Source organism: Paroedura picta, chromosome 2 (genome assembly GCF_049243985.1).
Source record: "Paroedura picta isolate Pp20150507F chromosome 2, Ppicta_v3.0, whole genome shotgun sequence".
Taxonomy (NCBI): Eukaryota; Metazoa; Chordata; class Lepidosauria; order Squamata; family Gekkonidae; genus Paroedura; species Paroedura picta.
The window spans coordinates 1,514,637-1,542,313 of NC_135370.1; the positions used below are offsets into that span (position 1 = coordinate 1,514,637).

Sequence of the window (27,677 nt, forward strand, 5' to 3'; positions counted from 1 at the left end):
AGTCCGCCCGCCCGCGCCCTCTCTCCCAGCGGGCCACTCGGCTTCCTTCCGGTGTGGCGCGCGGCGGTTCCCTTCCGCCCTCGTGGGTGTCCGCGCGCTGGGCCGGAGCTGGTCGCGCCGCTCGACCCCCGCCGGCCGAGGACCCCCCCCGCCCCCCCGGCGCCATGTTGGTCCTCTTCGAGACGGCGGCCGGATACGCCATCTTCAAGGTCAGGCCCGGGGGGCCCCTCTGCGGACCACGGGGGGACTGGGGGGACTGCCTGGGGGTGGCTCCCCCCCATCACCAGGAGTGTCCCGGGAGGGAGGCCGGCCAGCCTCCGGGGGGGGGAGGGCGGGGGTACCTCGGAATTGCAGAAGGAGGGGCTGGGGGGGGCACTCTCTGGCATTGGACTCCCCCTCCCCAGGCCCAACCCCCAAATCCCCCCCCCCGGGTCTGGCAGCCCTCCCCCCCCCCGGCCTCGGTCACCTGAGCTGTCTGGGGAGGGGGGCTTCTCTAAGGGGGCTGGTCTAAATCTTAGGCGGGGAGGGATTGGGAATGAGGGAAAACTGCCTGCCTGGCCGTGGTGCTTTTCCCCGCAAAACAGCTCTGTAGCTGTAGGCCCACGGATGGTCTGCCCCGTGGAGGGAGGGGCGTTCCAGGGGCAGAGGCTGGCTTGGTTCAGGTTGCCGAACTGAGTTCGTTGGCTTGGATCCTGGCCAGAGGAGTGGAGTTGCGCTTCATGATGGGCAACGTCAACCTCCAGAGGAGGCTTTCTTGGTGGCCCTTCAAGGGTTTCCTGAATGAGTGGGAGTTCTACCTATTTTAAAATGTGTTAAACATTTATCAGGTAATAGGACGATTTATGGTCATGTCAACCCTCCCCAAATGGCCAATCATGGGCCTGGATGCGTTGAGAAGAGGAGGGGCCCAGGGTGGGCGTGTCCACAGCGCTGCTTCCCACGCCTATTCTGCACAATCACACCACTTCGGGGGTTTCTTGAAGCCTGAAGAATGTTTCAGGGACTTCTCAGTGGTAAGAAAGTGGAGAGAGGCTGCTCCGGGTGCTTGCGGGAGATCTCCCAGGGTTAGAACTGATGTTGATAGGCAACCTTGAGGAAGCTGTGACCTAGCTTGACCCTCTGGACGAATTTGAACTTTAGCTGACTCCAGTAAAAGGTTACTGTACAAAGTAGAGTGTGATAAATTGAGTGAAAGAGCCAAATGACTTATGTCTAGCGAGATCCCTGGGATTTGTTGATGTCGGGGAATATGGGGATCAATTTTGAAAAGGCCTGTTTTTGTTAAGTCTACAGAAAACCATAAATGTGTCGCATGATGACAGGATATATTTATGCTTGACAATTAATAAAACGTGCATATACGGATAGGGAGGACCCGAAATAATTGTATGTGGCCATTGAAAGGTCTGGGCGTGCCTGAAAGTTGCCTGTGGCTGCAGTCCATGAAAAGCTGGTGTTGATTTTGGTTGGGTGCAGCCGTTGGGTTTTACTGCCAAGGTCCCCTTTATTGCAGTAAGATTTTGCCTGCTTCTGAGATCTGTATGTGGTGCCCTTCTTTGGACATGGGCACACCTGGCAAGCAAGCCTGTTTGAGTTAACACTGTTTAGGTGACAGAGAGCCAGTCCCCTGGAGGAGATTTATTTATTTATATGCTGCCCTCCCCAAAGGCTCAGGGCGGTTTGCATGAAACAAGAACGATACAGGTAACTCCATTCGTAATAATAACATGGCGATAACAATAATAACGTTATAGAATGGTGGAATACAGCAAAGAGCATTGAATTCAACTCATACTGAGGTCCGGTGGGTTGGACAAGTACTTGTCATAGGAGGGAGGCTGGCAGGCCAATGGGAAGCGGTGGTTCTGGCTGACCTCAGCCAAATGCCTGGTGGAAGAGCTCCTTTTTGCAGGCCCTGCGGAAATGTTCAAGTTCCGTCAGGGCCCTGATCTCCTCCGGGAGCTCGTTCCACCAGATGGGGGCCAGGATGGAGAAAGCTCTGGCCCTGGTTGAGGCCAAGCGGGCTTCCTTGAGGCCAGGGACCACTAGAAGGTTGGAGGTGATGGAGCAAAGAGTGCTACTCTATTAGTTAAAGAGGGATCATCATCAGACAACAGAAATGGGAGTTTTTCAAGGTCTGAAGAAGAGGGGAAAATGGACAGAATTTTGCCTAGAAGTTTAGTCCTGGATTCTTTGAAAAGAGAGCATGGAATAATAGTACATAATGTTGTATGTTCTCTGGAACCAGGACATGACATAAACAGAGGTGTAATTCTTGTGGCGCAGAGTGGTAAGGCAGCAGACATGCAGTCTGAAGCTCTGCCCATGAGGTTGGGAGTTCAATCCCAGCAGCCGGCTCAAGGTCGACTCAGCCTTCCATCCTTCCGATGTCGGTAAAATGAGTACCCAGCTTGCTGCTGGGGGGTAAACGGTCATGACTGGGGAAGGCACTGGCAAGGCCACTCTGTATTGAGTCTGCCATGAAAACGCTGGAGGGCGTCACCCCAAGGGTCAGACATGACTCGGTGCTTGCACAGGGGATACCTTTACCTAATTCTTTTGGGATCTGAGCAAACCTTGTAAGAAAAGTTGACAGCATGGTCTGGAAGATGAACCTAAGGTAGCGTCAGGATATCTTCAGATTAAAATGTAAAGGGACATTTTGATTATATGAAAATCAAAGTTGACTTCAACGCAAGCTGTAGAATTCTTGTCTACTTGTTTTGGGGTTTTTATAATCAGGGCTCTGAAAACATTTATTAGGCATCCTGTTATGCCCACATATCTTGGTTTTTCTCTTCTTGCACATTTTATTCATATTTTAAACTACGGGCTCATACTCCTTCACGTTAATAGAGTTCTAAAATGTCTGGGCTCTTTGTCTTCAACAGCCTTTCTGGGCTTTTTTACCACCAAGAAATCCCTGGAACATTCTTCAGGCTTCGAGAAAGTTGGTCCGACCCCCGGAATGAAAGTGTCGCTCTGCCAACTTCACATTTCAGTGAACAACAAATTAACTTGCAGCTACATCTTGTGTTTGTCTCGTTCCCCCAGGTTCTGGATGAAAAGAAGCTCCATGAAATCGATAGCTTGTGGAAAGAGTTTGAAACGCCTGAAAAAGCAAATAAAATGTAAGCCAGTTTCTCAAGAGGTACAAACCTCTTTTCTGAAAAATGCCTGAAATAATGCCAGACCATGGGATGGTGCTGCCTAAGCCAGCCTTTTTCAACCTTTTGACCATGGAGGAACTCCTGAAATGTCTTTCAGACGTCAGGGAACCCCAGAAATGGTGCCGTGCCCCTTCAGAGAAGCGGGTGCGGAAGTAAAATCTGGGCGCCAGCCAATGAATTGATAAATCATTTACCATTTCCATTGTGGAGGGAGAGACTAGGCCTGGAGAGCAACTGGGGAAGTCAGTTCCAGTGACATCCAAACTTCTGGGAAAGGCTGTGTAAGCCCTGGGGAGCTCTTGCATAACCCCTGGGTTCCTTGAGAACCGAGTTTGGGATCCCTGGCCTAAACAAACCCAGAAGGTGCCTGCTTCTGCTTGAGTGATTAGGCTGTGGCTTAGAGGACACAAACAAACTGCAGTTTGCTGGCTTGTATGTCTGATGCAAACAAGGAGCTAAGCTGTTGCTAGACCCGTGTCTTGGCATTATACCTAAGCCTCTGCGGCTCAATTGCAAGAACATCCAAAGAGCTTGCTGGGTCAGGCAGTGGCCACCCAGTTCCTCTGGAAGGCCAACAGCAGGGCATGAAGCTTATACCTTGACTAAAACCAGGTTCGTCTTGACAGTGCCACTGGACTCAAAGGAAAATAGAAGAAGAGTTGATTCTTATATGCCACTTTTCTCTAACCCAAAGGAGTCTCAAAGGGGCTTCCAATCCCCTTCCTTCCTCTCCCCACAACAGACACCCTGTGAGGGGGGGAGGCTGAGAGAGCCCTGAGATTACTGAAGAAGAAGAAGAAGAGTTGGTTCTTATATGTCACTTTTCTCTACCTGAAGGAGTCTCCAAGCAGCTTACATCTGCCTTCCCTTCCTCTCCCCACAACAGACACCCTGTGACACCTGGGGGAGCCCTGAGATTCCTGCTTGGTCAGAACAGATTTATCAGTGCTGTGAATGGCCCAGCTAGCTGCCTGTGGAGGAGGAGGAATCAAACCCAGCTTGCCAGATTAGAAGTCCACGCTCCTAACCACTACAGCGAGCTGGCTCTGAATATTTATATGCCACTTTTGTTGCATTTGAAAAGTGGGCTGCCACTCACCTATTATTGGAAGAGGCCCAGGAGGGAGCTCCTCCCTAGCCAGTTTGGAAGAGGCCCAGGAGGGAGCTCCTCCCTACCCGTCATGCTCACCTTGTCTTCTGGTGCCCTAATCCTTGTGAGTTGATAGCGAGAGATTAAAGCCCTCTGGACAGCTCACCCATTCAGGGAGGGGGAGCTGGCCCTCCTTCCGCGGGATTGCCAAGTCATCCATGCAGACTAGACATGCCGAGAGAGTGCCCATGTGGATGCCCCCCCCCCGATCAACAATGCTGCTTTCTGAACATGGCCTGTCACAGGGTGGAGATTCGCACCCTTCACATGCATGTCCACACCTTGAGGGACACTTGACAGTCATGCCGGGGGAGGGGGAGCACCTGTTCTGCCCACTCTCCCCCCATGGGGAGCTTATGGAAGGACAGGGCCAATTTCTCCACCCAATAATAGGTGCTCCCCCCTTTTCCTGCAGTGGGTGTTGACGTATCAGACCGTCTCCCTTTCCGTCATTACTGAATTGTCATTTTCAGATTCTCAACTTAAAAAAAATTGGGCGGGTAGCATCAAATCCATAAAATACAGTCTTACAAAGCATTAAAAAAGCATCCTTGAACAGTTAAAACATTTCCCGGTTTCTCTAATGCCTCCACCAATTAATTTGCATGCTGAGGGGGGTTGTATTCTATGAATGGTCTGGATTTCTCCCAGTACTTTTTCCTTGCTGTTTGGGTGATTCACCAGGGAGACCAGTCAGTTAGACGTTCCAGCCTCAACCGTAGGTCTGGCTGATCTCAGTTAGTTGACGCCAGTTTTACCTCTTTGGGGGCCAGAAAGTCTGAGCAAGATGCGGTTCTCTGACCGTGGTGCTCTTTGGGGGGAGTGATGGGAGAGGCAGCCTCGCAGACACAGTCAGTATGATGCTCAGCACCTCCTAACCCTTATCAAACCGTTTCTCCCTTCTTTAGAGTGAAACTGAAGCACTTTGAGAAGTTTCAAGATACAACAGAAGCTCTTGCAGGTAACGTAAGGGCTGAAATGTCCTTTTCTTTGTTTTCTTGGTGGTTGCGTTGCTCTGACACACCCACAGACCCTAAGCTTTGTGAACAAATGCACAACCCTTGCAAGACTGCAAAAACAAGTGCACCGATTGGCAAGGTGTATGCCCAACATAAGATGATTATGGCACATCCTGCGGGGGAAAAGAAATGGTTCAGATCCACACATCCCTACCTGCGGAACTGGAAGCAGTCTTTATTCTGCATTTCATTCATTTATAGCCCACTTTTCTCTCCAGAGTGGACCCAAAATAATTTACATTGTTCTTCTTTCCTCCACTTTATCCTTACAACAATCCTGTGAGGTAGGTTAGATTGTTTAAGGTGTTTAAGCCTTTACGGGTACTAGTAGCTGCAACCCATCCAGGTACGGCAGTCGCGCTTCCTTGCCAGGTCCTTTCCTATCAAACCTTAGGACCTCCGTCTTTGAAGGATTGTGCTTCAGACGGCTCTGCTTGAGCCAGCCCATCACTGCTTCTAGACATCCGGCTAATGAGTCTGTGGGTGAGTCAGGGTGGCCATCCCTCAGGAGGAAGAGCTGGGGGTCATTGGTGTATTGATGACATCCCAGCGTGAACCTCCACGCCAGCTGGGCAGGCAGGCACATGAAGATGTTGAATAGGATAGGAGAGAGGACCGCTCCCGGTGGAGCTCCACGTGGAAGTCTGCAGCAGTGTGATTGGCTCTCTCCAGTTGCTACCTTCTGTCCGCGACTCCGGAGTCCTCAAGTTCTAGTATTTGCAGAGAGGAAGAAAAATTCCTCTTTGTCCTTCATCTGTGCATTCGTGAAGCTTAGATCTGAATGTCAATGCTGCAGAGTGGAACTGTATCTCTGTAGCCATAGATGGCATTCTATCTTTGCCTTTCAGAGAACAGATTGGAAAATCAGAAGCATAGATTTCATATTTTGTCGGATCCCATTTTATTCTACAGCAGGGGTAGTCAAACTGTGGCCCTCCAGATGTCCATGGACTACAATTCCCATGAGCCCCTGCCAGCGAATTGCAGTCCATGGACATCTGGAGGGCCGCAGTTTGACTACCCCTGTTCTGCAGTGACGCTTCCCAGCTTCAGCAGGTTAGGAAAATCTCTAAACTTTCTCTTGTTTTCTTCCCTAAAGCATCCACAGCTCTGGTGGAAGGCAAGATCGGCAAAAATTTGAAGAAGATTTTAAAGAAGATTGTGGCTAAAGATGCCCACGAACAGTTAGCTGTGGCAGACGCCAAGCTGGGGGGTGTAATAAAGGTAAAAACACCGCAATGTGTGTCTGGGCTTCTGTCGAGGCTTCACATAGAATTGATTTCTGGAGCTAACCCTGAGGTTCCCAAGCCGGCTGACACCATCGCCTCCCCATCCTCCATTTTATTCCCCAAGCAGCCTTAGGGAGTCAGTCAAGCTGAGCAAATGGACCAGGGTCTTGTGACAAGTTTCCGGGGCACGAGCGGGGATTCAAACCTGGGTCTCCCAGATCCTTATCTAACAAGCTAACCACTATGCCATCCTGGTTCTCCTCCTTCAGCTGTTGCCATATGTGGAGGGGGAGTTAGTTGCCCGTTTCTCATGGCATTTCTGTAGCCCTGTAGTTAATACTTTTTGTCTGGTTGCTTTAAAAACCCAACATGGCCACATAAAAACAACAGGTGAACGGTCCTTCCGGCCTTGCTTAATACTTCCAGGGAAGTCCTGCACCCCCTATCAGCATGAACCGTGCAAGAAGCCTTGAACCTGGCCAGAAGGGCACCCAGAGGCAGCTCTAAGGTGTGGCAGCCAGAGTGCAAGCCCTAAGTGCCACAAGGGGAGGGAGCAACCCAGGGGCCTGCCCGCTCTCTGCAGGGGCCTGCCGTGTGCAGGAAGCCCACCAATGGCTCCAGGGGCCACCCATCCTCACCACGGATGCCCGCCCCTGAGGTTGGAGGGTGGCTTAAGAGTGTCTCACTGTTGGGCGGCGTTACGTTCTGTTGCAGCACAGGGGAGGCGACAAATGCCGCTTTCTCACCGGGGATCTTCTCGATGCCTTTTGCAGGACAAGCTGAACTTAAGCTGCCTCCACAGCCCGATGGTCACCGAGCTGATGCGAGGCATCCGCTCCCAGATGGAAGGCCTGATCACCGGCCTCCCCTCGCGGGAGATGGCAGCGATGTGCCTTGGACTGGCTCACAGGTACGGTGCTTCTGGGCCTGCTCCTGTCTCTGATCGGGACAGGAGTCGTTTTCCTTCTGAGCGGAGGGTGGGGGAACAGGCCGTTCCTAAGTGGGATTGCTCCGTTCTGTGCACAGGGACTCTGTGGGGCTCGGGGGGGGGGGGGGGGTTGCTCCGCTGGGGATGATGCTGCAAGTTCCCTGCACACCTAACCTCAGTTGCATTGACAGACCTTGAGCGTCATTAGATTTATTTCCAATGAAGTAAGCAAAGGGTTGCAGATTTCCTCTGGGCCAGCACGACAGAGAGAAAGAGTTTTCTCAGCGTTGAGGTCAGATTCTCCTAAAGGTCTGCAACCCAAGGAGAGGGCTCGGCTCAAGAAGCGTGTGAAGATCAAGACGCACAGCGCAAGGACTTGTCCTTGCCTGGTTGGTGGAACGCGCCATGAAGTCACCGCTGACCCCGTAGGGGAGGGATCCCCCTGTGGTGCCCATGGGTGCCGAGGACCCTGCTTTCCTGGCACCTACCAAATGTTCGAAGAAAGTGGGTGGGGCCAGGCGGGGCTTTTGGGAGATGTGTTGGCCAGTGAAAACGTTGCTCTGGCAGCAGCTGCCCCCGTAGGCCAGAAGATCCGGTTCCGACCCTCCCATTGCACGGTTCACGTGTTTTTTGGAGAAGATAAAAGATCTGTAGACTCGGAGGCCCAACTGGTGCTGCTTGCAAGATGCGGATATGTCAGTCGTGACACACGATGACCCTTGAGGGGAGGAATCGGGGTGCATTGCCTCCCTGGGGCCCGACTTTCTCTCCCCCTCTGCCATATCCGGCCACCTCCTCCCAATCCAGTTGTTTATTGATCAGGACCCTGCAAGGGAGGGGCATAAAGAGAGGCCTGCAGTGATGAGCACTGAGGCCTCTTCCGTTCCAGCCTAGCTCTGTCCCACGGGGTGGCCGACTGCAATTTCTACTGTGTCTTTTTCATTAGTTGAGAATATTATTATTTAGATTTATTACTCGCCTCTCCCTGAAGGCTCGAGGCGAGTCACAGCATTTAAGACCCGAATAAAAACCCATGCAAAAATAACAACACACACACACGCCAACTCTAATAGGACATGTGGCGAAAAACACAACCCTTTTCTACACTGCTCCTAGATAACCTGTTCTAGAGGGGAGGGAGACACTGTTGGCATTTCTACTGCTGCTTAATTTATTCCTGTAAGGGGGGCCCCTCATCTTCCTTCCGGCCCAGCCTCAACCGACGACCTGGCAGAAGAGTTCCATTTTGCAGGCCCTGCGGAACACTGAAAGCTCCCGCAAGCCCACAGCTCCTCCGGGAGCTCATTCCACCAAGTCAGGGCCCGGACCGAAAAGACCCTGCCCTGGTCGAGGCCAGACCCACCTCTGTGGGGCTGGGGAAGACCAATAGATCCGTACCCACAAAGCGTAAGGCCCTGCAGGGGGCATAGGGCCACAGGCGGTCCCTCAGATACGCTGGGCCCAGACCGCGTAAGGCCTTGGAAGTCAAAACCAAAACCTTGAACCAGATCCAGAAAATAACTGGCAACAAATGAAGCTGCCTCAGCACAGGCTGGATATGCGCCCTCCAAGGTGTACCTGCATTTCACACCAGTTGAAGGTTCCAGATCAAACATGTGTTTGGAGCCTGTGCATTTTACAAATTCATATGTGTGACTGCACATTTGTCCCCCAAGGGTTACGCCAAAACATGTTTAGCCTGGGCCAATCTGTTTGTGATTTTTAGAGTGGGTTTTATAGGGAGGCTATAACTGAGGCCTTAGGGTGTTTTTAACTTTCATTGTAAATCCATACGTGTATTTTCATATATATATTTAATATTTTTCATTTTTCTTGGTGCAGCCCTCCCCCTATCCAGAGTGCCCTGCATGAGAAAAGTGGCCTAGGAGTACAGAGATAAGAACAGGACCTAAGGGACGGGACAAGGGGGCACTCAGGGTTATGATTTTATTTTTATTTTTTATTGTTTTTCCCCTTGCTATACACACCAAGTATTTTTGGAGAAATTATAGTTAAACAGCATTGAAACCCAAGATTGTTCCCATAATTCCTTACATTTCTCCTCCCTCCCTTTCTAGCCTTTTTATTCTGTTTTCACCCTAAGGAGGCCTTTACTCTCCAGGAGGCTAGTGCTGGCCGTCTGACGCCCTCCCTGCCCTTCTACCTTGATGTAGCAGTTAAGAGCGGTGGCTTCTAATCTGGCAGGCCCAGTTTGATTCCCCACTGGCTCCACATGCAGCCAGCTGGGTGACCTTGGGTTCACCACAGCCCTGTTAGAGCTCTTCTGACCGAGCAGGAATCTCAGGGCTCCCTCAGCCTCACCTACTGCTTTGAGCCTCCTTCAGGTAGAGAAAAGCTGCATCTAAGAACCAGCTCTTCCCCCTTTTGCTTTTCTTCCTCCTTTTTTTCATGCAGCCCTGCCTTCTCCTCCTCCCGGGAGCCAAAAGACTGCCTCTTTGGAGGCTGGGTCCCCGTCCCCCCCGCCCCCCGCCCCTCACCCCAACCAGCCTCAGTTCCTGGGTGACAGAAGGCTTCAGGGAGCAGGGCCTTCCTTCTCCACGGGTGGCCCCAGGCTCCTCAGCAAGCTCTCGGGGGCCCCCAAAGTTTTAGAGCCTGTGGGATTCTGACGGTGGTGTTTTCTTGTTTTACGAAACTAAATTTTCTATGGAGACTCACCATGTTAGAGAAGGGCAGTTTTTAAATCTAATAAATAATAGCAAATAAATCAACCGGGGTGCTGTCTTGCCCTCCATGGGGTTGCCCCTGCTGACTCTGAGGAGGAAGGCGACCTGGTCACATCCGCCCACAAACGGCGCTTTTTCCTGGGTAGCTCCTTCTCACCTCTCTGTCTTTCTTTTTCAGCCTCTCGCGGTACAAGCTGAAGTTCAGCCCTGACAAAGTCGACACGATGATTGTCCAAGCCATCTGTGAGTACTGGTGGCGGCAAGCTCTTTCCACGAGGTTTCTCACGGGCATGTGCGCACCCCTGCAGCTAGGCAGGCTTTCGGAGATCTCTGGAGCACCATCCAGGATCCAGGGGATGGGCCAGCAAGGCACATCCTCCCCTTCCCTTGGGGGCAAGGCCATTGATGTACAGAATGGTCCTACAAGGTGCCACCGGGTTGTGGTCAAGTCCTGGCCACCCCAAAGGGCTTTCAAGGCAAGAAACCTTCCGAGGTGGCCTGCCGTTTCCAGCCTCTGTGTCACGACCCTGGGCTTCCTTGGTGGTGTACGACCCAAATACTGAGCCCTGCTGGGTGTCTGGTGCCTTGCACAATACCTGCCACAAGGTTCGGATGCTAAACCTGAGTGGGAGTGCCTTTTGGTGCGTTGGTGCACATGGTAGTGTGGGCCCTGACGAGGCAGGGGTAGGCTCATCTGAACAACCTAAGAGACCTTTGGCAGCTTAGCAGTGAGGCTGAGTCGCTTCATTGGGGGGGGGGGGGGGGTTGGTCTCCAAAAATTCACCCAAGATGATTGATCCGCCCTGATACAGTGACGGTTGAGGCTTAGGGGGCGTTGTCAATGATGGAAATGCGTTGATCTGAAAGCGATGATTTAATCCCACGTTTCGTCACTACCACTGAGACAACGTTGGAAGGAGTCTATTCCACAAGCGAGGGCATCTTGCTTAAGCGGCTTCTTGCGTTCAGAAAGCGTGGGTGGCCAGATTGTGACTCTCCGGATGTCACCGCACGCTGGCAGGGGCTGATGGGAATTGTAGTCCATGGACCTCTGGAAAGCCCCAGTTTGGCCACCCCTGCTATAAAAGGTCATAGTGGTTGCAGCCGGTAAAAACAGAGTATTTCCTTACAGAGGGGAAGGGTTGTTGTGTGGCTCCCCTAATAATTACATTTTATGATGGGAAGTCTCACTAAACCAATCGCTTAAGCCAGAGGTCTCCAGCATGATGCCCACTAAAAGCTTTCTGGGCTCCCACCAAGTATATTTAGAATGTGGGCAGGGCCAAGCAAGGCTTTCACAGAGCAGGGCTTCTGATTGTGCAGAATAAGAGAGATTCTGTTATACAGAATTTATATCTGATATGTTGAAGAGTTACTACACTATTCAAGTTATGCAGAGCCTTGCCCCTCACCATTTTGTGCTTTGCTCCGCCTCCTATGGCAGCCATTTTGTGGTTATACCCATCGTGCTGCCAGAACCATAGAGATGCCCACAGGCCTTAAAACTTTGGGGAGCTCTGATGTAAAAACGTTAGGAGGTTGCTGAGGAGCCAAAGGCCTTCTGCTGAAGCTAGCCTTTCCCAAATTTTTGACTGCTGAGAAACCCCTGAAATATTGTTCAGGCTTTGAGACACCCCAGAAATGGTGCGATTGTGCAGAATGTGGTTGCGAAGCAGAGCCCCTCCCCTTTTCACTCCCTCCATCATTGGCCATTTTGGGAGGGGGGTCATATTGACATGAGTCTATCTGGTCATATCACCCGATAACAGGAAGCCCCGCCAGGGCTGCTGAGAAAGCCTGACTTAACCTTCACAGTATTTGAGGTCGGGGTGAGCAGGGAGGGGGACCAGCAGCCTACGAGGAAGTCCTTTAGCTCCCAGGAGGGGGCAAAGGCCGGGCTGGGCTCTGGGGGTACCTAGAAAGGGGGGGGGGGCACAGACAGCAGTCTTATGTTCCTGAGGAGTAAAGGCCTCCTTCGGACGAACAGGAATCAAAAGGGGGGAGGAGAAATAGAAAGCATTATTGGAACAATCGGCTGCACAGTGTGCAGCCCTGATTCCCTCTCCCCCCCCCCCCACACACACACAGTAAGGAGCTTGCCGGGCCCCAAGCTTGCGGCCTGGGAAGTTTCTTACTGCAGGGGGGGCGGGGAGAGGGAGCCGCAGCCTGGTGCCAGGGCCTTTGCGGCCCGGTGGTTGGGGGCCACCGGTTTAGAGCATAGGTATCCTTTCTCAAGGAATACTTGGTGTGTGTTCCAAGGAGAACCTCTGTCTCCCACAGCCCTCCTGGATGACCTGGACAAAGAACTCAACAACTACATCATGCGCTGTCGAGAATGGTACGGCTGGCATTTTCCTGAACTGGGCAAAATTATCACCGATAACTTAACGTACTGTAAATGCGTAAAGCAAATTGGTGAGTGAAGTCGCGTTCCTCTTGACCCCTTGGATGCTTTTTCCTGCTTCTGAAATTGCCCATTCTTTCCCTGAGCTGAGGTAAAAAACTACGGAGGCCCAGAAGCATCTGTGGAGGCCGGCAGCAGTTCTATTCTCCACAGAAGGCTTGTGAAAAGCCCGAAGCGGCGCATAGGAGGCCAGTGCAGAGGAGAGGAGGGGCAGTGGCACGCCAGCCAGCAGCCACCACCGTCCCTCCTCTCTGCGCCAGGGCACTGGCCACCTGGGCCTTCCAGCACACGGATCTACGCTGTTCCTGCAGATGAGTCGGGGCAGCCATTTTGTGGCTGACTCTGCCTCCTGGGGCGGCCGTTTTGTTGCTCTGCCCACCATGCCATGTCAAAATCCCAGCCGTGCCCACTGGTTCAAAAAGGCTGGAGCCCCAGGATTGGAACGTTGGACAAGGATGGCAAGAACCAGGTTCTAATCCCCACTCTGCCACGGACCAGACATACACCCTTGTCCTTGAGAGACCTTACAGGGTTGTTGTGAGAGTAAAAGGAGAAGAGGAGAATGACAGGAGCCACTTTGGGGGAAGAGTGAAGTCCCCCTAATTATTTTTTGTATCTTCACTGTTAACTGCTGCTTGTGTTCTGCTGCCGCCAGGAACGGTTGGGCTCCAGCTCTTCTGCAGGACGATTGTAAGGAGGTGGAAGGAAAGCTTGTGCAGCTGTGTTGTGTGTGGGGGGGGGGGTTGCCAGGTGCTGGCCTCCCTGCCTGGGAATCCGTCCACCAGCAGAAGCCCCTCCAAGCTTTGACCAGCTGCAGAACTGTTATTAGCAGGAGGCAGTGCAATTGTCTTAAGGTTCTTTTTTTTTAAATTAAGTCCCTGAGACAACCAGGGAAGGGCAGGACAGAAATAATTTTTTAAAATTATTATTATTCTGGGCTGCAGTTTCGCGATTCGGTTCTTAGACCAGGAGGTTAGTTTGTGAACCAAATTGGTTTGTGAGGCATTTCAGTTTTAGACCCCTGCTTTCTGCTCCCTGCTGCTCAGCTGTTTTTTGCGAAGAGCAGAAAACAGGAGTTTGTTTTTTGGAAAGAGCAGGTGTTCTAAACCTCTGCTTTCTGCTCTGCATGAACTGCATCAAAATTCATGAATGCTTATGGTGGTTCCTTGGTTCACAAACCTTGCTTTGCAAACCACAAGCTGGCCAGTTTGAACGAGTGCTAATGAACGAGAGGAGAACCATGTAGGCCACTTTAGGTGCTCACTAAGGAGAAAGACTGGGTGTAAATGATAATATAATAATAATAATACATAAAATGGCAGCTGTACTACCCGATGCCAACAAATTTGTACACAGGGAGAGAGAGGGTCCTACCAGTCTGACTTTTTTGTTCAGTCAGTTCTGTTCTGGAGGCAAGCAGAGAGGAAGTGTGCTCAGAGGAGCAAGAAGTTTCCAGCTGAATCAATCAGGACACAGAAAGAGATGATTTGAAAAACATCAGGAAGTTCCTGACCTAACTATGCGAACGACACCTCTCCTCCAACGCCCCCTGCAGGCCATTCCCCATATTGTGTTCCAACCCACACCCTGCAGACCTTGCCTGTTCCAGCACCTCCTCCTTGTTTTCCTTTGTAGGAGACAGAAGGAACTTCTCCAGCTCCGATCTGTCAGAGTTCCTCCCTGAGGAGGTCGAAGAGGAGGTGAAAGCTGCTGCCGAAATCTCCATGGGGACCGAAGTGTCAGAAGAAGACATAAGCAACATCCAGCACCTCTGTGACCAGGTGACGGCAACGTAGCCGTGGGGGGCCTTTGGGTTTCCTCGAGAAGCCCATTTCGCTTCTGCCTTGTTTCCACAATCCCTTCAGACCGATCCAGCACCATTTTCTTTGCTGGAAATCCACCAGCTTGCGGATGAAGCAGCAGAGTATTTGGGAGTAGACCCGTTCCGTGGCTGAAGAAGCCATTTTTGGAAAGGGTTTTCGTCAGCTGCTTTTGATGGCTGTGATGAACCTGCCATGTTGGCTCTCCTGATGCGGAAGCCATGAAGGCTGTACAGTCACTACCTCTTCTGATGCCATCTAAAAGCAGCCCTGTTTAAAAATAGGGCCTGACTGTGAACCCTTTAGATCTGCCCCTTTTTCCTGGAGTCCAGAGATATGTGGCTCTTTCATACCTGCAAGTCAGAGTAGAGCATGGTTCCTCTGCTTTGTTCTTCTTCATGGAATCTCATTCTTAGGTTTGGAAGCTTGGGGGGGGGGGGGTTCTGTCTAGAACAATCAGGAGGCCCCCGTTAGCTGCTTTGGGGGCCATTAATGTTGTGAGTTTGCTTAACAAGCAGGAATCTCAGCACTAAACAGATTAATGACTCTTGTTCCCACTACCGTGTGTTATTACAGTCTGTACGTAGAATAAAAATATCACCAAAGACATTAAAAACCTGATTTCATTTTCCTGAATCCAAAGAGTTCTGTCCTGTGGTTCAGCTTTGGGATACATTATTCGAAGGCGATGTTGTTTTTCTGAAAGAAAATACTTAGAAGCTAGCGTGGTTAAGAGTGGTGGACACTAATCTGGGTCGATTCCCACCCCCTCCCTCCCATGAGGCCTGTTGAGGGACCTTGACTCTGTCACAGTTCTCTCAGAGCTCTCTCAGCCCCACCTGCCAGACGGGGGACGTTTTATGGGGAGAGAAGGGCAAGGCAGTTGGAAGCTGCTTTAAGATCCATGAGGCCTGCTGGGTGACCTTGGGCCAATCTCAGTCCTCTCAGAATACTCTCAGCCCCACCTGCAAACAGGAGGCCTGTTGTGGGGAGAGGAAGGGAAGGTGATTTTCAGACACTTTGAGACACAGGAGGCCTTGGGCCAGTCTCAGTTCTCCCAGAGCTTTCTCAGGCCCACCTGCCTCCCAAAGTATCAGTTGTGGGGAGAGGAAGGGAAGGTGATTCTGAGTTGCTGGGAAACTCCTTAAGGTACAGAAAGTAGAGTAGAGTAGAAAAACCTGTTCTTCTGTTTCTTCATCATTCTTCTTGCTTGGCCACCTGTCTGCATTCCCATTAAGCGTTCACAAGACATAAGCCCTGGACATGTGTCTTTGCCATTATCTTTTCACACACGTTCCTTTGGAAGCATTTCCTTCTCGTGAGGATTGACCAGCCTTGCCATGTCTTCCAGGTGATTGAGATCTCGGACTATCGGGCACAGTTGTACGATTACCTCAAAAACAGAATGATGGCTATCGCACCAAACCTCACGGTCATGGTGGGAGAACTGGTGGGGGCCAGGCTCATCGCTCATGCAGGTAGGAGGGACCCAGAACTGCTTTGATGTCTGCTTACAGCTGCCCAGTAGGGTCTGACTGACAAGCTTGTGTGTCTTTACAACACCAAAGGAGCTGTGAACATTGAGAGAGTGCTGATCCACAAGCACTCCCAGGAGCCCAGAGGGAGTCAGTGATGATTCCATGTTAAAGTTTGCCTGATTTCGCCTTGGAATATGAAGGCAACCCTTAAGTCACTACCTCTTCTGAGACACTTCTGGGCCTACACCTCATGGTGCCCCATTTTTGTTAAGGGCTGATGTTGAAGGGATGTGGTGAGGCGTGGCAATTCACACGACAGAATTTTTTGTCTGAAACCTGTTCTGTAGCCGGATAATTCTTGAAGGCTGACATTCAATCGGTTTGTGTCCACAGGTTCTCTGTTAAATCTGGCGAAGCATCCAGCTTCAACCGTCCAGATTTTGGGGGCTGAGAAGGCTCTCTTCAGAGCACTGAAGACTAAACGTGATACCCCCAAGTTCGGCCTGATTTATCATGCCTCCATTGTGGGGCAGACGACAGCCAAGAACAAAGGAAAGGTGAGTTGCTCGTGTTTTATCCGTAAGTCCTATTTCCCTCAGAGATGGCCTGAAGCTTCCTACAGCAGTGTGTGTGTGATAAGTGATTTTAATTTGCCCTGAAACCAGAAGGATGAGTAGCTGAGAAACCATGTTCTTGGATCTACTCTACTGCCTTTGAACACAATAATTTACCTCAAGGCCTTTCAGACCAGTGGTCTGTTCCACAAGTGAGCGCGTAGGGCGCGGTCCCCAACATTGCGGGCGCTGTGGTATCCGCTGAAATTTTTCTTGCCAGGTGTTTTTTAAAAGTGGGTGGGGCCAGGTGGTGCTGTTGGCTACCATGGCTTCTGATTCGCCATTGGAGATTTGATTGGCTGTGGAGGTTTTTATAAATCATGTTGGGGCAGCCGTTTTGTGGCTCTGCTCCGTCCTACTTCCAAGGGTGACCACAGGCTCAAAAGGGTTGGGGACCTCGGTGTAGAGAGTTTCACACAACCTGTTGTTATCTATGAGCTTCTAGAATAGGAACCCAACATGTAGAACAGTAGAACAGGCTTCCTTGGGAGGTGGTGGGTTATCCTTATTTGGAAGTTTTTAAGCAGAGGCTGGATAACCACCTCAGAGAAGTGCTGATTCTGTGAATTTAGGCAGATTGTGAGTGGGTGGGCAGGAAGGGATGTGCCAGTGTTGGTCCACGGGCATCCTGTGGGATAGGTGGGGCTTAGAGAGCCCTGAGAGAACTGACTGGCCCAAGGTCAGGCAGGTGGCTGATTGTGGAGGAGGAGTGGGGAATCAAACCCAGCTCTTCAGATTCGAGGCCACCACTTTTGGCCACTACACCAAACTGGCTCTTTACGCCACTTTGTTTTCAGTTCCCCAAGTTGTCCCCACCAGGAATTTCCTTTGTTCTTCCTCCTTGTTGCGTGACCCACAACCGGTTCCCACCCTGGTCTCACCGTGGCCCCCCCCCCCCCCCCCCGTCTCTCCTTCAGATCTCACGGATGTTGGCAGCCAAGACCGCCCTGACCATTCGTTACGACGCCCTGGGAGAGAGCACCAGTGCCGAGATGGGGGCCGAGAACAGGCTGAAAGTGGAGACGAGGCTCAGGCATCTGGAGGAGAAGGGGGTGAGCCCTTCCGGATGAAAGGGGGGAGATGTCTGGCGTTGCCGCCTTGAGGGTGACTCTGCGGGCAGGCTGGGCAGTAGGGAGAGAAATCCTTCATTGTATGAGAATGTTCATTGTATGGGTGGGTTTACTTTTTTCTGTTTTACAAACGTACATTGGTATTGGTAATGAACATAAGAACAGCCGTGCTGTATCTGACCCATCATCCATCTAGTTCAGCATCCCATCTCAAACAGAGGCCAACCAGCTCCTCTGGATGGCCAACAATTGAATTGGATCAGACAACTGGTCCATCTAGTGCAGCCTCCCGTCTGACACAGGGGCCAACCAGTTCCCCTGTAAGGCCAACAAGAGGGTATACAGTCTGAGGCCTTCAGGAGAACATCAGGAGAGCCCTGCTGGATCAGACCAGTGAAGATCTAGTGCAGCTTCCCGTCTCACACAGGGGCCAACCAGTTCCTCTGGAGGTCCAGCAGCGGGGCAGAGAGGCCGAGGCTTCCCCCTGATGTTGCCTCCTTGGTAATTAAAGGTTAACTGCCTCCGAACAGGGATGTTCCTTTAGTCACCCTGGCTAGAAGCCACCAGTAGACCCATCCTGCACAAATCTGTCTAATCCTCTTTTAAAGCTAGTCTGTGCCTGGTGGCCATCACTACATCCTCCAGTAGCAAATTCCACTCTTAATTCACCCGCTAGATAAGGAAGCATTTCCTTTGGTTGAGAGCCACTAAGCCACACTGTTTGTCTATATATATCGCCAGGAGTGGCCAAATAAACCTGGAGGGGTTCTCAATCAATATTTATTTACGGTCATTCAGACCAAAATTCAAATACATGCAATTAAAAACTAAGACAATTTAAAAAGAGAAAAAACAGTAATAGTACTATACAAAATTTTTAAGATCTGACAACATAAAAACTTTAAAATGTTACATTCAATATTTAAAACATACTTTAAATTGCCAGTGACAAATGGTTCTTTGTACTTTTGAAATTGGATCAGAGAGAGATTTTCTGATCCACATACACAGTACGCAATTTCATGGCGGCCGTGCAAAATTTAGCTGTGCTGAGAGTTCTTTGCCTGTCTTCGTCTTGAAGCAGCGCCTTGGAGGGGTTCTTATTAGGGTGGTGCAGTTCAGCCGCCTCGGCAATCACCAAAGCCCAAGGCGGCCAGCAGCGAGGAGAGGAGGGCTGGCGGCACAGCAGCTGCCAGCGGGCGCCCTGCAACTGCCCCTCCTCTCCGTGGCACTGGCCTCCTACGCGCCACGTGGGGCTTCAGGGATTGCCGAGGCATCCAAACCGTGCCGAAGCGCACAACCCTCTAATGCCTCAGGATGGAGCAGTCTGGAGGATTCTCCGCCTGGGGTGTGTTCCATGGTTCCTGTGAGTGGACAGCCATAAGGGCTGTGTAGTTCCCACCAATTGTTGGTGATTTGCCCTCCACAGCTGTGGCTTTTTCTTCCCTCAGATCAGACGAATAAGTGGCACAGGAAAAGCCCTGGCCCGGGCCGACAAATACCAGCATAAGAGGTGGGTTGCTCAACTTTGCTTCACCTGCACCCCACGTGAGCCATGTTCAGAAGCAACATGTCTCCAATAAGCATGTGCCGGGCCCAGAAGCCCATCAGATTCAGCTCCTTGCCCTTCTCTTCAACTGCCTGCCCTCCTGCCATGACGTTAATTTATTACATGTATTAAGAATATTTATATGCCCACCTTTTCCCCCAACCATCTTAAGGTCCATCTAACAGTCTAAAAACAGATTGGCAACTCATTGGGGGTGAAGTGGGGGTAGATTGACTAGTACCACGAGGTACCTAGCTTCCTGTCCCCTGGAGGGCAGGGTTCATTTCCTTCCATTCTCTTGAAATAGTAAGTTTAGATTAAAATACTTGATGCAGTTGTCTTTTAATAAAGTGAAAGTTGTATCCTGTTTGATATATGATAATGTATGCAAACCAGTCTCATTTTTGTTTTTCAAATAAAACATTAAAATATAAAAAAACATTAAAAGTTAATCTGTAAGCACCATATGGTCCCATCAGTGGCGATCTCCTCTTTGCCGCAAAAGTTCTTTTAGGTGAAAATAAGTGTGCCCCTGTGAAACTTGTGTGGGGGCGGTCCTAGCCCCCCTCCATTGCTGACCCTTGTAGTCCCGTGGCAGAAGTGCCTGGGAGGAGCTCCCAGAATCCACTTTTGACCTTAGCAGGGCCTTGGACAGCTCCTGGAGTCCACCACACAGTGCATTTTTATAATTTTCAGATTTCCCGCAAACCTGGGGAATGGCCCAAGTTTGCTGAAAAAACCATTTGCCCTCATGGCCCCCATCTGCAGATTTAGCTATCCACTGAAGAGGCCATGGGTGACTAATTTGAATCATGCATTTGATTCAAGGACTGTTTGAATCAAGGACATATTAGTACTTGACGACTATCCTTTGAACCTGTCCTGCCCAACATAGATTGGTTTATATGCAAAGGGTTGTCTTGCTTTTATGTATCCTTTCATGCCTTAGACACTATAGACTTGTTGAAAGGTAGTTATTTCCATGTACATCCCAAATCAAAATCCTAACCTTTATTTTAGCCCCTGCCTATGAGATACACGGTGCCCTTTCCCTCAGTTTGACTTCTTTCATCCATTCCAGCGAGGTCAAGACCTATGATCCTTCTGGGGAATCTACCCTCCCCCTGGTTCCAAAGAAGCGCAAAATCGAAGTGGGAGAGGAGGAGGAGACAGAGACGCCCGTAAAAGCCAAGAAGGCGAAAGTGGTGGAAATCAAAGGTCAGTTGTGCTGGAGACTTCCTGGCCTGCAGGGGCTGATGGGGGTCTAGCTCCCCGCTCTTATGCTGGAGAAGGGGTGTGCCCTTGCCTGCTCGTTGCCAACAGCCAACTGAAGCTCGCAGGCTGGCATTTCTGTTGAGTGATGGGGTGGTTCATTCTTCTTCTGAGCAAGGCTGGATATAATGTGAAATGATGTCGGCAAGGTGGGGGTCTTGCCCCTCCCGGAGATGAATTAACCCACGTGGGGCAAAATGGGCGTCTGCAGTGGAAAGGTGGAATCCTCGGAAACCGACCTGCCCTCTTCTGCCCTTATGCTGGTGTAGGAGCATCCTTGGAGCCAGCCTCCGTTTCCCATTCAAGTCGCCGCAGGCCCAGGTTCTCTACAGTTTGACCAGCAGGGGTCGCCCTCCCATGTTCCTCCCTGGCCAGCATCATGTATCGCTTCCTCTTGACACAGGTCACCACCCTTAGCCCCCTAAGCAGGCCTATGGGCACCCAAAAGACCACTCCCTCTGGACCTTAAGGGCCCCTCGAAGCCAGCCTTGCCTGTCCCTGCATTAGTCTCAGGGCAGCTCCTCATGTCTTGCTGCTCCAGCCATGGTCTCCCTGGTCCTGCAGCCTCCTCAGTGCCTCCCTATTAGGTGAGTTCCCTCTGTGCCACTCTTCTCTCTTGCCCTGGGCTGGAGCAAATCTGCATTGGCTTGCTGCCGTCTCCACCCCTGCTGTGCCTCAGCATCCTTCCTCACTGCCTCTGCGTTCTCTCACGTGCCTCCCTCCTTCCCCGGCCTTTTCCTCGGCTCCCACAGCCGGCTGCCTTGTTCCTGCCCTCCCTCCAGTGTGTCACTGACAGCCCAGCCACTTTCCCTTCTGACCAGGCCACAAGACACCGCTGCACTGCTCCTTTGTTGCCTGTCCGAATGCCTCTGGCGTTTGGGTTTTGGCACCAGTAGCAGCTGACATGTACTTGGGAAGGTTAATGTTTGCTTCTTCCTAACCTGTTTTACATTGTGACGTTTTGCATCCACTGGCCCGTGTCCGGAATGGTCCGATCTCTGATGTCCTTAACTGCAGGACAGTCCAAATTGATGCAAATGGCCATTAGCTGGGGGCATTTGAGAACCTTTTTGTAGTGAAAATCTGGTCGCTTCTCATGATTTAATCACTGACGTTAATACAGTAAGAAAACTGAAAGCCCCTTGGCTAACTCAAGATCTGACCTGGGACCACTTCTCCTTAGCCAATGTAGACAAGACCTCTGACAGCAGTTGGGCCCAGCACGTGTCCCCTTCACCCACGTCCCTCATCGCTGGTGAAAGCCAATGGTGAGGAGATTCGGATCTCCCTTCGGGACATCATCAGCCTCTCCCTTTCTTTGGGGACGCTCCCGGAGAGGCTGAAGGAGGCGGTGGGTAGGCCATTGTGTGTGTGTGTGGGGGGGGGTTTCTGGATTCATCCAATCCAGCCAACTTCCGCCTGGTTTTTCATCTTCCGTTTCTGCGTAATGTGGCTGAGCTGGTGGTCACTGAAGGGCTACAAAAGGTTTTTGGCACTCTTGATCCATTCCAGTCTGGCTTCTGACCTGGCCACAGGGTAGAGATGGCCTTGGTCACCCTCACAGACGATCTCTGAAGAAAACTGGATCTAGGCGAGTTGGAAAACTGATTAGGTTTAGACCGTGTAGAGCCTGCTGAAACTCCGCGCCAACTATGGAATTGTGCGCCATTTAGCACATCTCGTTAATGCTTACCCTTTTCTTCAGCTTTGTTTTTTAGACTTCTGGCTGTTTCTGCAGCCCTAATCATTTCACACGGTTTCTCTGACATCTTGTCCATCCGTTGCATTGATGCATACTGTGCAATCCGCCTGGAGACCCAAGTTGATTAAGGCGGGCTGTAAATAACAGTGAGTGAGTGAGTGAGTGAGTGAGTGAGTGAGTGAGTGAGTGAGTGAGTGAGTGAGTATTGATGGCTGAGACCTGACGTAAGGTATGGCATAAAACCAGCATGCTATGGCAGTATGAGATGTCCAAAGCAGTGCAGAGTGAAGCAACAGTATTGGAAAACAAACTGCCTAGGACAGGAGTGGCCAAACGGTGGCTCTCCAGAGGTCCATGGCTACAATTCCCATGAGCCCCTACTAGGGGCTCATGGGAATTGTAGTCCATGGACCTCTGGAGAGCCACCGTTTGGCCACCCCTGCCCTAGGGCATGATTTGTCGGTTAGCTCCTGGGCGCCAGCTGCTTTGAATCATTCACCCCAGTGATGCACCACTAGCTGCCCAGAAGCCAACCGGCAGGAAGCCCCAGACATGAAGCGCTGCAGCTCCCACCCCCACCCCCCGGGATTGTCCATTCAGCTTATGCCTCACCGGTGGCTTTACATTCTGCTCCGTTTGGGCCATGCTCGTTTCCGGCAGTTGACTCGTTTGGGCCATCAGGGTCTGGCAGCCCCCTAAGCCTTCATTTCTGGTTCCTTCCTCCTCTGTAGAAGAGCCAGAAGAGCCGCAGGAGGAGGAGGAACCCGTCAAGAAGAAGAAAAAGAAGAAACAAAAGGAGGTGGTGGTCTTCGTAGAAGAGGTCGGAGAAGAGGAGGAGGAGCAGCCGACGACCAGCACGGCAGGGGAGGTGAGGGCCCAGTAGACTGGCTCAGCTCTTTCTATTGCTGATGCCGTATTAACGGCTCGGGGACGTATGCTGTTGCTTTTGGTAAGTGGTGGGGTCGCTGGAACTCCACAGCAGGAGGGGGGACCGAACAAGCCGGAGCAGAGGTTATAGAGTCAATCTTTGCTGCTTCACCCTCCCAAGTGGCTCCAACGGGGAAGGGCTTGCAACACAGTGGGGGATCTTCCTGAGAGCCATGAACCCGTGAGGAGGAGGAGGCGGCTTAGATTGTCTTTGCAAATGTGCATCAGGCTGGATCAACCAGTTCTCGATCCACCTAACAGTAATAGGATCCATACTGCATTTTACCAGCTTGTCAATAAGAATATCCTGGGGAACCTTATCAAAAGCCTTACTGAAATCAAGGTGAACAATGTCCACAGCATTCCCTTGATCCAGCAAGGCAGTAACTTTCTCCAAAAAGAGATAAGTTTAGTCTGACATGACTTGTTCTTGGGAAAGCCATGCTGACTCTTAGGAATTAAAGCCATCCGCTCTAGCTGCTCAAGGAATGACTGCTTGACGGTTTGTTCTAAAATTTTGCCAGCTATAGACATCATCTTGAAAATAGGGGCATTTGCCCGCCCCCAAACTTCTGGCACTTCACCTGTACTCCCAAGAATTGTCAAAAATAATGTACAGCGGCTCATAAATTACACGTGCAAGTTCTTTTAGTACTCTTGGAAATGATTCATCTAGAAAATTTGGTTTCATTTAAAGAAACTAGGTGTTTATGGACTACCCCTAGAGTGCTCCTAGGCCACAACTCCCCTCCCTCATCATGTGACATGATTTTGCCACGTTGAGCAGGATTCCCCTCGCAAGAGAAGACTGAGGAGAAGCAGGAACTGAGCAATTCCACCCTCTCCTCATCACCTGTTACAATGTCACATTCTGGTCCCCACCATGGTCCTACCATGTCCCTATTCTTTTTCTTACTTTGGATATAACTAAAGAACCCTTTTTTCTTATGTTTAGCATTTCTTGCTAGCCTAAGCTCATACTGTGCTTTAGCTTTTCTAACACTCTCCCTACAAGAATTAGTCGTTTGTTTGTTTATTGCTGATGTTGTTGTTGTTGTTTTGATTTTTAGCCTACCGCTCCCAGCTGGCTCACATAAGTCTAGTAATCATAATACAATAAACATAGTACAATAAAACAGATAACCCCATTAAAACCCTATTAAAAATCCAATTTCCAGATGGTGAACCCCTGCTCAATACAACAACTCTCGGAGCCATCCTTGTTTCTTTAGATTTCTCCCAGTTTTCCTTCGCTAGGGAATTGTCAGCAATTGGGCTGACAAAAAGTATTTCACTTTTGAGAAACTCCCAGCCTTCTTGGACTTGCATCTCCTTAAGTTTTTCTGAACATGGGATTCTACCTAACGTAACTTAGTTATGAAATTTGCTCTCCTGAAGTCCAGCCTGTATGTGTGACTACGTACAGCTTTTCTCTTCTCCAAGATTATAAAGTTGAAAATCACATGGCATGCATTCTTAGCATATAGTGCTACTCCTCCCCCTTCTTTATTTGCCTGTCCCTTTAAAATAAGTTGTATCCCTCAATCCTATTATTCCAGTTGTGGTAGTTCTCCCACCAGGTTTCTGTAATGCCAATTAGATCAGAGCCCCCTTCCTTTATTGGGACTTCAAGTTCTTCCTGCTTGTTTCCCAGACTCTGCGCATTAGTGTAGAGACATCGTAATCCTTCCTACGAATACCCTGGGGTTTTCGTTTTTGAACTTTCCTGTAAGCTAATAGTTCCCTGCATTTGTGCCACTCCCTTTAAATCTGCAGGGTTCCCATCTACGGTTATCACCATCAAACCAGGCTTTGAATGTATTAGTTTATGAATGAACTTAGTTTAAAGTCCTCCTCGGCAGGTCCACAAGACTATTTGCAAAGACATTTTCCCCCACCTTCTCGAGGTGCCACCCATCCCCTGATAGAAGCGCCTCATCACGGAAGTGTGATCCATGGTCCAAAGCCCCAAAACTTTCCCGATGATACCAATGGCATCGCCAGGCGTTTATCTGCATCATTTTTCTTTCCCTTCCTGTGCTTTGGCCATTAACAGGAAGAACTGGTGAAAACACAGCCTGTGCTCCAAAGTCCTTCACTCCCCCCCTCCCCCCCCCAAGGCCACATGGTCTCGTTTCATATATTTCACATTGAACTGGGCAGCATCGTTGGTTCCCATATGAATGAGCAGGAAGGGACATCTGTCCTTGGGCTTCAAAAGTCTTTCCTCCCTTTCTGTGACCTCCTTGATTCTCATGCCAGGAAGACAGCAGACCTCGCGACAGAAGATGTCCAGTCGACACCCTTTGGGTTCTGCTCCTCTCAATGGGGAATCCCCAATCACCAGCACCCGTCTCCTAGTCCTAATACGTTGGAAAGCAGAAGAGCCAATCCTCTCAGCCACGGGGGCCTGGGAAACATCTCCTGAGCTATGGGGGAGTTGGGAGAACAGCCCTTGTTCCTGGAGCCCAGAGTCACTCTCTACAGGCAGATCCTGGGGACGATTTCTGAGTGTCAGAGGGGCAGAACATCTCCTTGTTTTTCGACACTTCTGGGTAACGTTCTTCCATCCGCTGTCCTCTTGTACCTGGTTCTCCTCTAACTGGTGAGACACTTTTCCCACCTCTCCCAATTGCCCTCCAGAAAGTGCTCCATGATTTCCTTCCAAGAACTCTTCACCCTCCTTTTGAGAACCAAGTGAGGACAGGCGTTCTTCTAGCTTCTGTGCCTTCTCCTCCAGGAGTGCTACTAACCTGCCCTTGGTGCAGGTGTATTTAAGGTTACTCTGAGGTGAGAATACAAACACGCCACAGAGAGTGCAAGTCACAGCCTCTGGTCCATCGCCAGGCACACTGCTTTGATCCATTGCAGGAAGAAGCAGACCCAGCCAAGAGTCTTTTCTAGCCCAAAGGCCCACCCAGCAGAGGGTGGGCTTAGCAGTCAGCCCCAGGCAAAACTGCCAACTAATGCAGATCAGCTAGTGCAATTAGCTGCAATCCCCCACCACCCAGGCAAGGAAGAGACAAAAAACAGCAACACTCAAACAGCCCCCACCCTGCTGCAACCTATACATCCTCACCCACTGCCCTCTCACACTGCAAGAAAGAAAGCCACACTCACCAGTAGCTCCTGAGCTGGCTCTTTCTCCTTCTCCCTGCCCAGCTGTTTGCTCTCTGCTCTCCCCGCCCAGCTGTGTGAATTCGATGCGCTCCTCAGATTCTATTGTCAGCTGTTTTGAACGTTAGATTCCAATTATTTTAGCCTTGCTGAATGTTGGAAGCCCCCGTGAGACCTAGGGGAAGGGCATAGAAATGGAATGACAGCTCCCTCCTCCGGCCCTGCCCGGGCGAAATGACCGGCTCAGATGGCATTCACTCACTGCCTGGAAAGCCGTAATGATTTAGTACGATGTTTTCTAAGCCAGGCAAGAACTCGGCTTTCCAAAGGCCGCCTGAGTTCCGTAAAAAAATGTCCTCGGCTGCTGTCACCTCAAAAGCGAATTCTGGGGTGACGAGGTTTGAATTATCTGGGGATTTGTGGGCAGCAGGGCGTCTCTGGGGTTGGGGCAGGGACCCTCTGGCTGCCGTCTCGAGCTCCCTGCTTTGCATCAGAAACCCACCTGCTCCTGCCGCAGACGGCCTTTCCCCAAGTGGGGGGGGGGGTGGCTGCTTGCTAGAGGTATGGAGGGACAAGAGCCGGTCTCCCGTTGCCTAGTGCCGAAGGCTCACTTCATTAGGGCCACACCGGTGGTAACCATGGATCCCCACCCTTCTTTGTGCTCCTCGTCGAGAGAGGGCTAGCTGCGCAGTGCAGGTCAAGCATGTCTCTGCTGCTGCCATTTTCCCCTGAAAGGAAATTAATATCTTGCTGCCTCTTCTTTCTTTTTTTTTAACTAAGAGGACCCGCTTCTTGCGATTCCAGGTGCAGTTATAAGCCAAGTGTAGCAACACTGTGTTTGTTCTTTCCAGAACACAGAGAAGAAGAAGAAGAAGAAAAAGAAGAAAATCAAAGAGGAGCCGGAAGATGACTGAAGGGCAGAAGCTGCAATTTCCCAGGATGGGTTTTGTTGTGTTCCTGCCGCCGCCTGGGACACTCGCTTGGGAAAACCCCTCCGTCTAAAAAACATCATTTCCCCCCTGGCTTGGCAGAGCTGATAAATTGTGTCCCCTTAACTGAGCGCAGCCCATTCCCCCACCCGCCCCCAGTTTTAAGTGTAATCTCAGCTGGGGAAATAACTTTTCTACTGTAGGTCCCTTTATAAGGATTCTGAATAAAAATGCTATTTTGTTGCATAGCTTTCTTCCTTTTCTCCGTAACCGAAACTGTAACCGTGTCCCATTTAATTGTATGGAGTGTGACAAGGGGCAGGGGGGAGGACATGCAAGAGCTTGACTGCAAATATACATTTCCAAATATAGACCGTTTACGCACTGGAGGTTTCATGCCGGGCTGCAGGCTGGAGTTTTAGTTGTGGCAGGTTGCCCCACCTTTTCCTGCACCCACACGGGGCAGCATTTGGCCCGGTGCTCCTCATCTGCCCCCAGTTTTTTCCCCTGCACGGGAGCTGGAGCAGTGAAGTTCCCAGTGCATAAATGGTCATACAGTGTCCAAATTCCCCTGCGCAAGCTTCAGTTGTTATTGGTCTAGATACATGCAGAGGA

General features: G+C 50.8%; 1 protein-coding gene and 3 non-coding genes across 4 annotated transcripts; all 4 read left to right on the forward strand.

Annotated features, from left to right (window-relative positions):
* Positions 1 to 31: 31 nt before the first annotated feature.
* NOP58 (NOP58 ribonucleoprotein) lies at positions 32 to 27,308 on the forward strand. Its single transcript, XM_077319177.1, has 15 exons — positions 32 to 209; positions 3,055 to 3,131; positions 5,229 to 5,281; positions 6,439 to 6,563; positions 7,342 to 7,478; positions 10,359 to 10,423; positions 12,461 to 12,595; positions 14,220 to 14,365; positions 15,756 to 15,882; positions 16,276 to 16,439; positions 17,414 to 17,548; positions 19,018 to 19,079; positions 20,197 to 20,333; positions 22,821 to 22,957; positions 26,985 to 27,308. The coding sequence occupies exons 1-15, from the start codon at positions 165 to 167 to the stop codon at positions 27,045 to 27,047; spliced, it is 1,608 nt and encodes a 535-aa protein (XP_077175292.1). The 5' UTR covers positions 32 to 164; the 3' UTR covers positions 27,048 to 27,308.
* Positions 11,009 to 11,095, forward strand: LOC143831055 (small nucleolar RNA SNORD70). The gene has a single exon (XR_013228690.1). It is a non-coding gene; the product is annotated as a small nucleolar RNA SNORD70 (small nucleolar RNA).
* Positions 14,578 to 14,664, forward strand: LOC143831060 (small nucleolar RNA SNORD11B). Its single transcript, XR_013228694.1, has one exon. It is a non-coding gene; the product is annotated as a small nucleolar RNA SNORD11B (small nucleolar RNA).
* On the forward strand, positions 16,028 to 16,115 carry LOC143831057 (small nucleolar RNA SNORD11). Its single transcript, XR_013228692.1, has one exon. It is a non-coding gene; the product is annotated as a small nucleolar RNA SNORD11 (small nucleolar RNA).
* Positions 27,309 to 27,677: the final 369 nt, after the last annotated feature.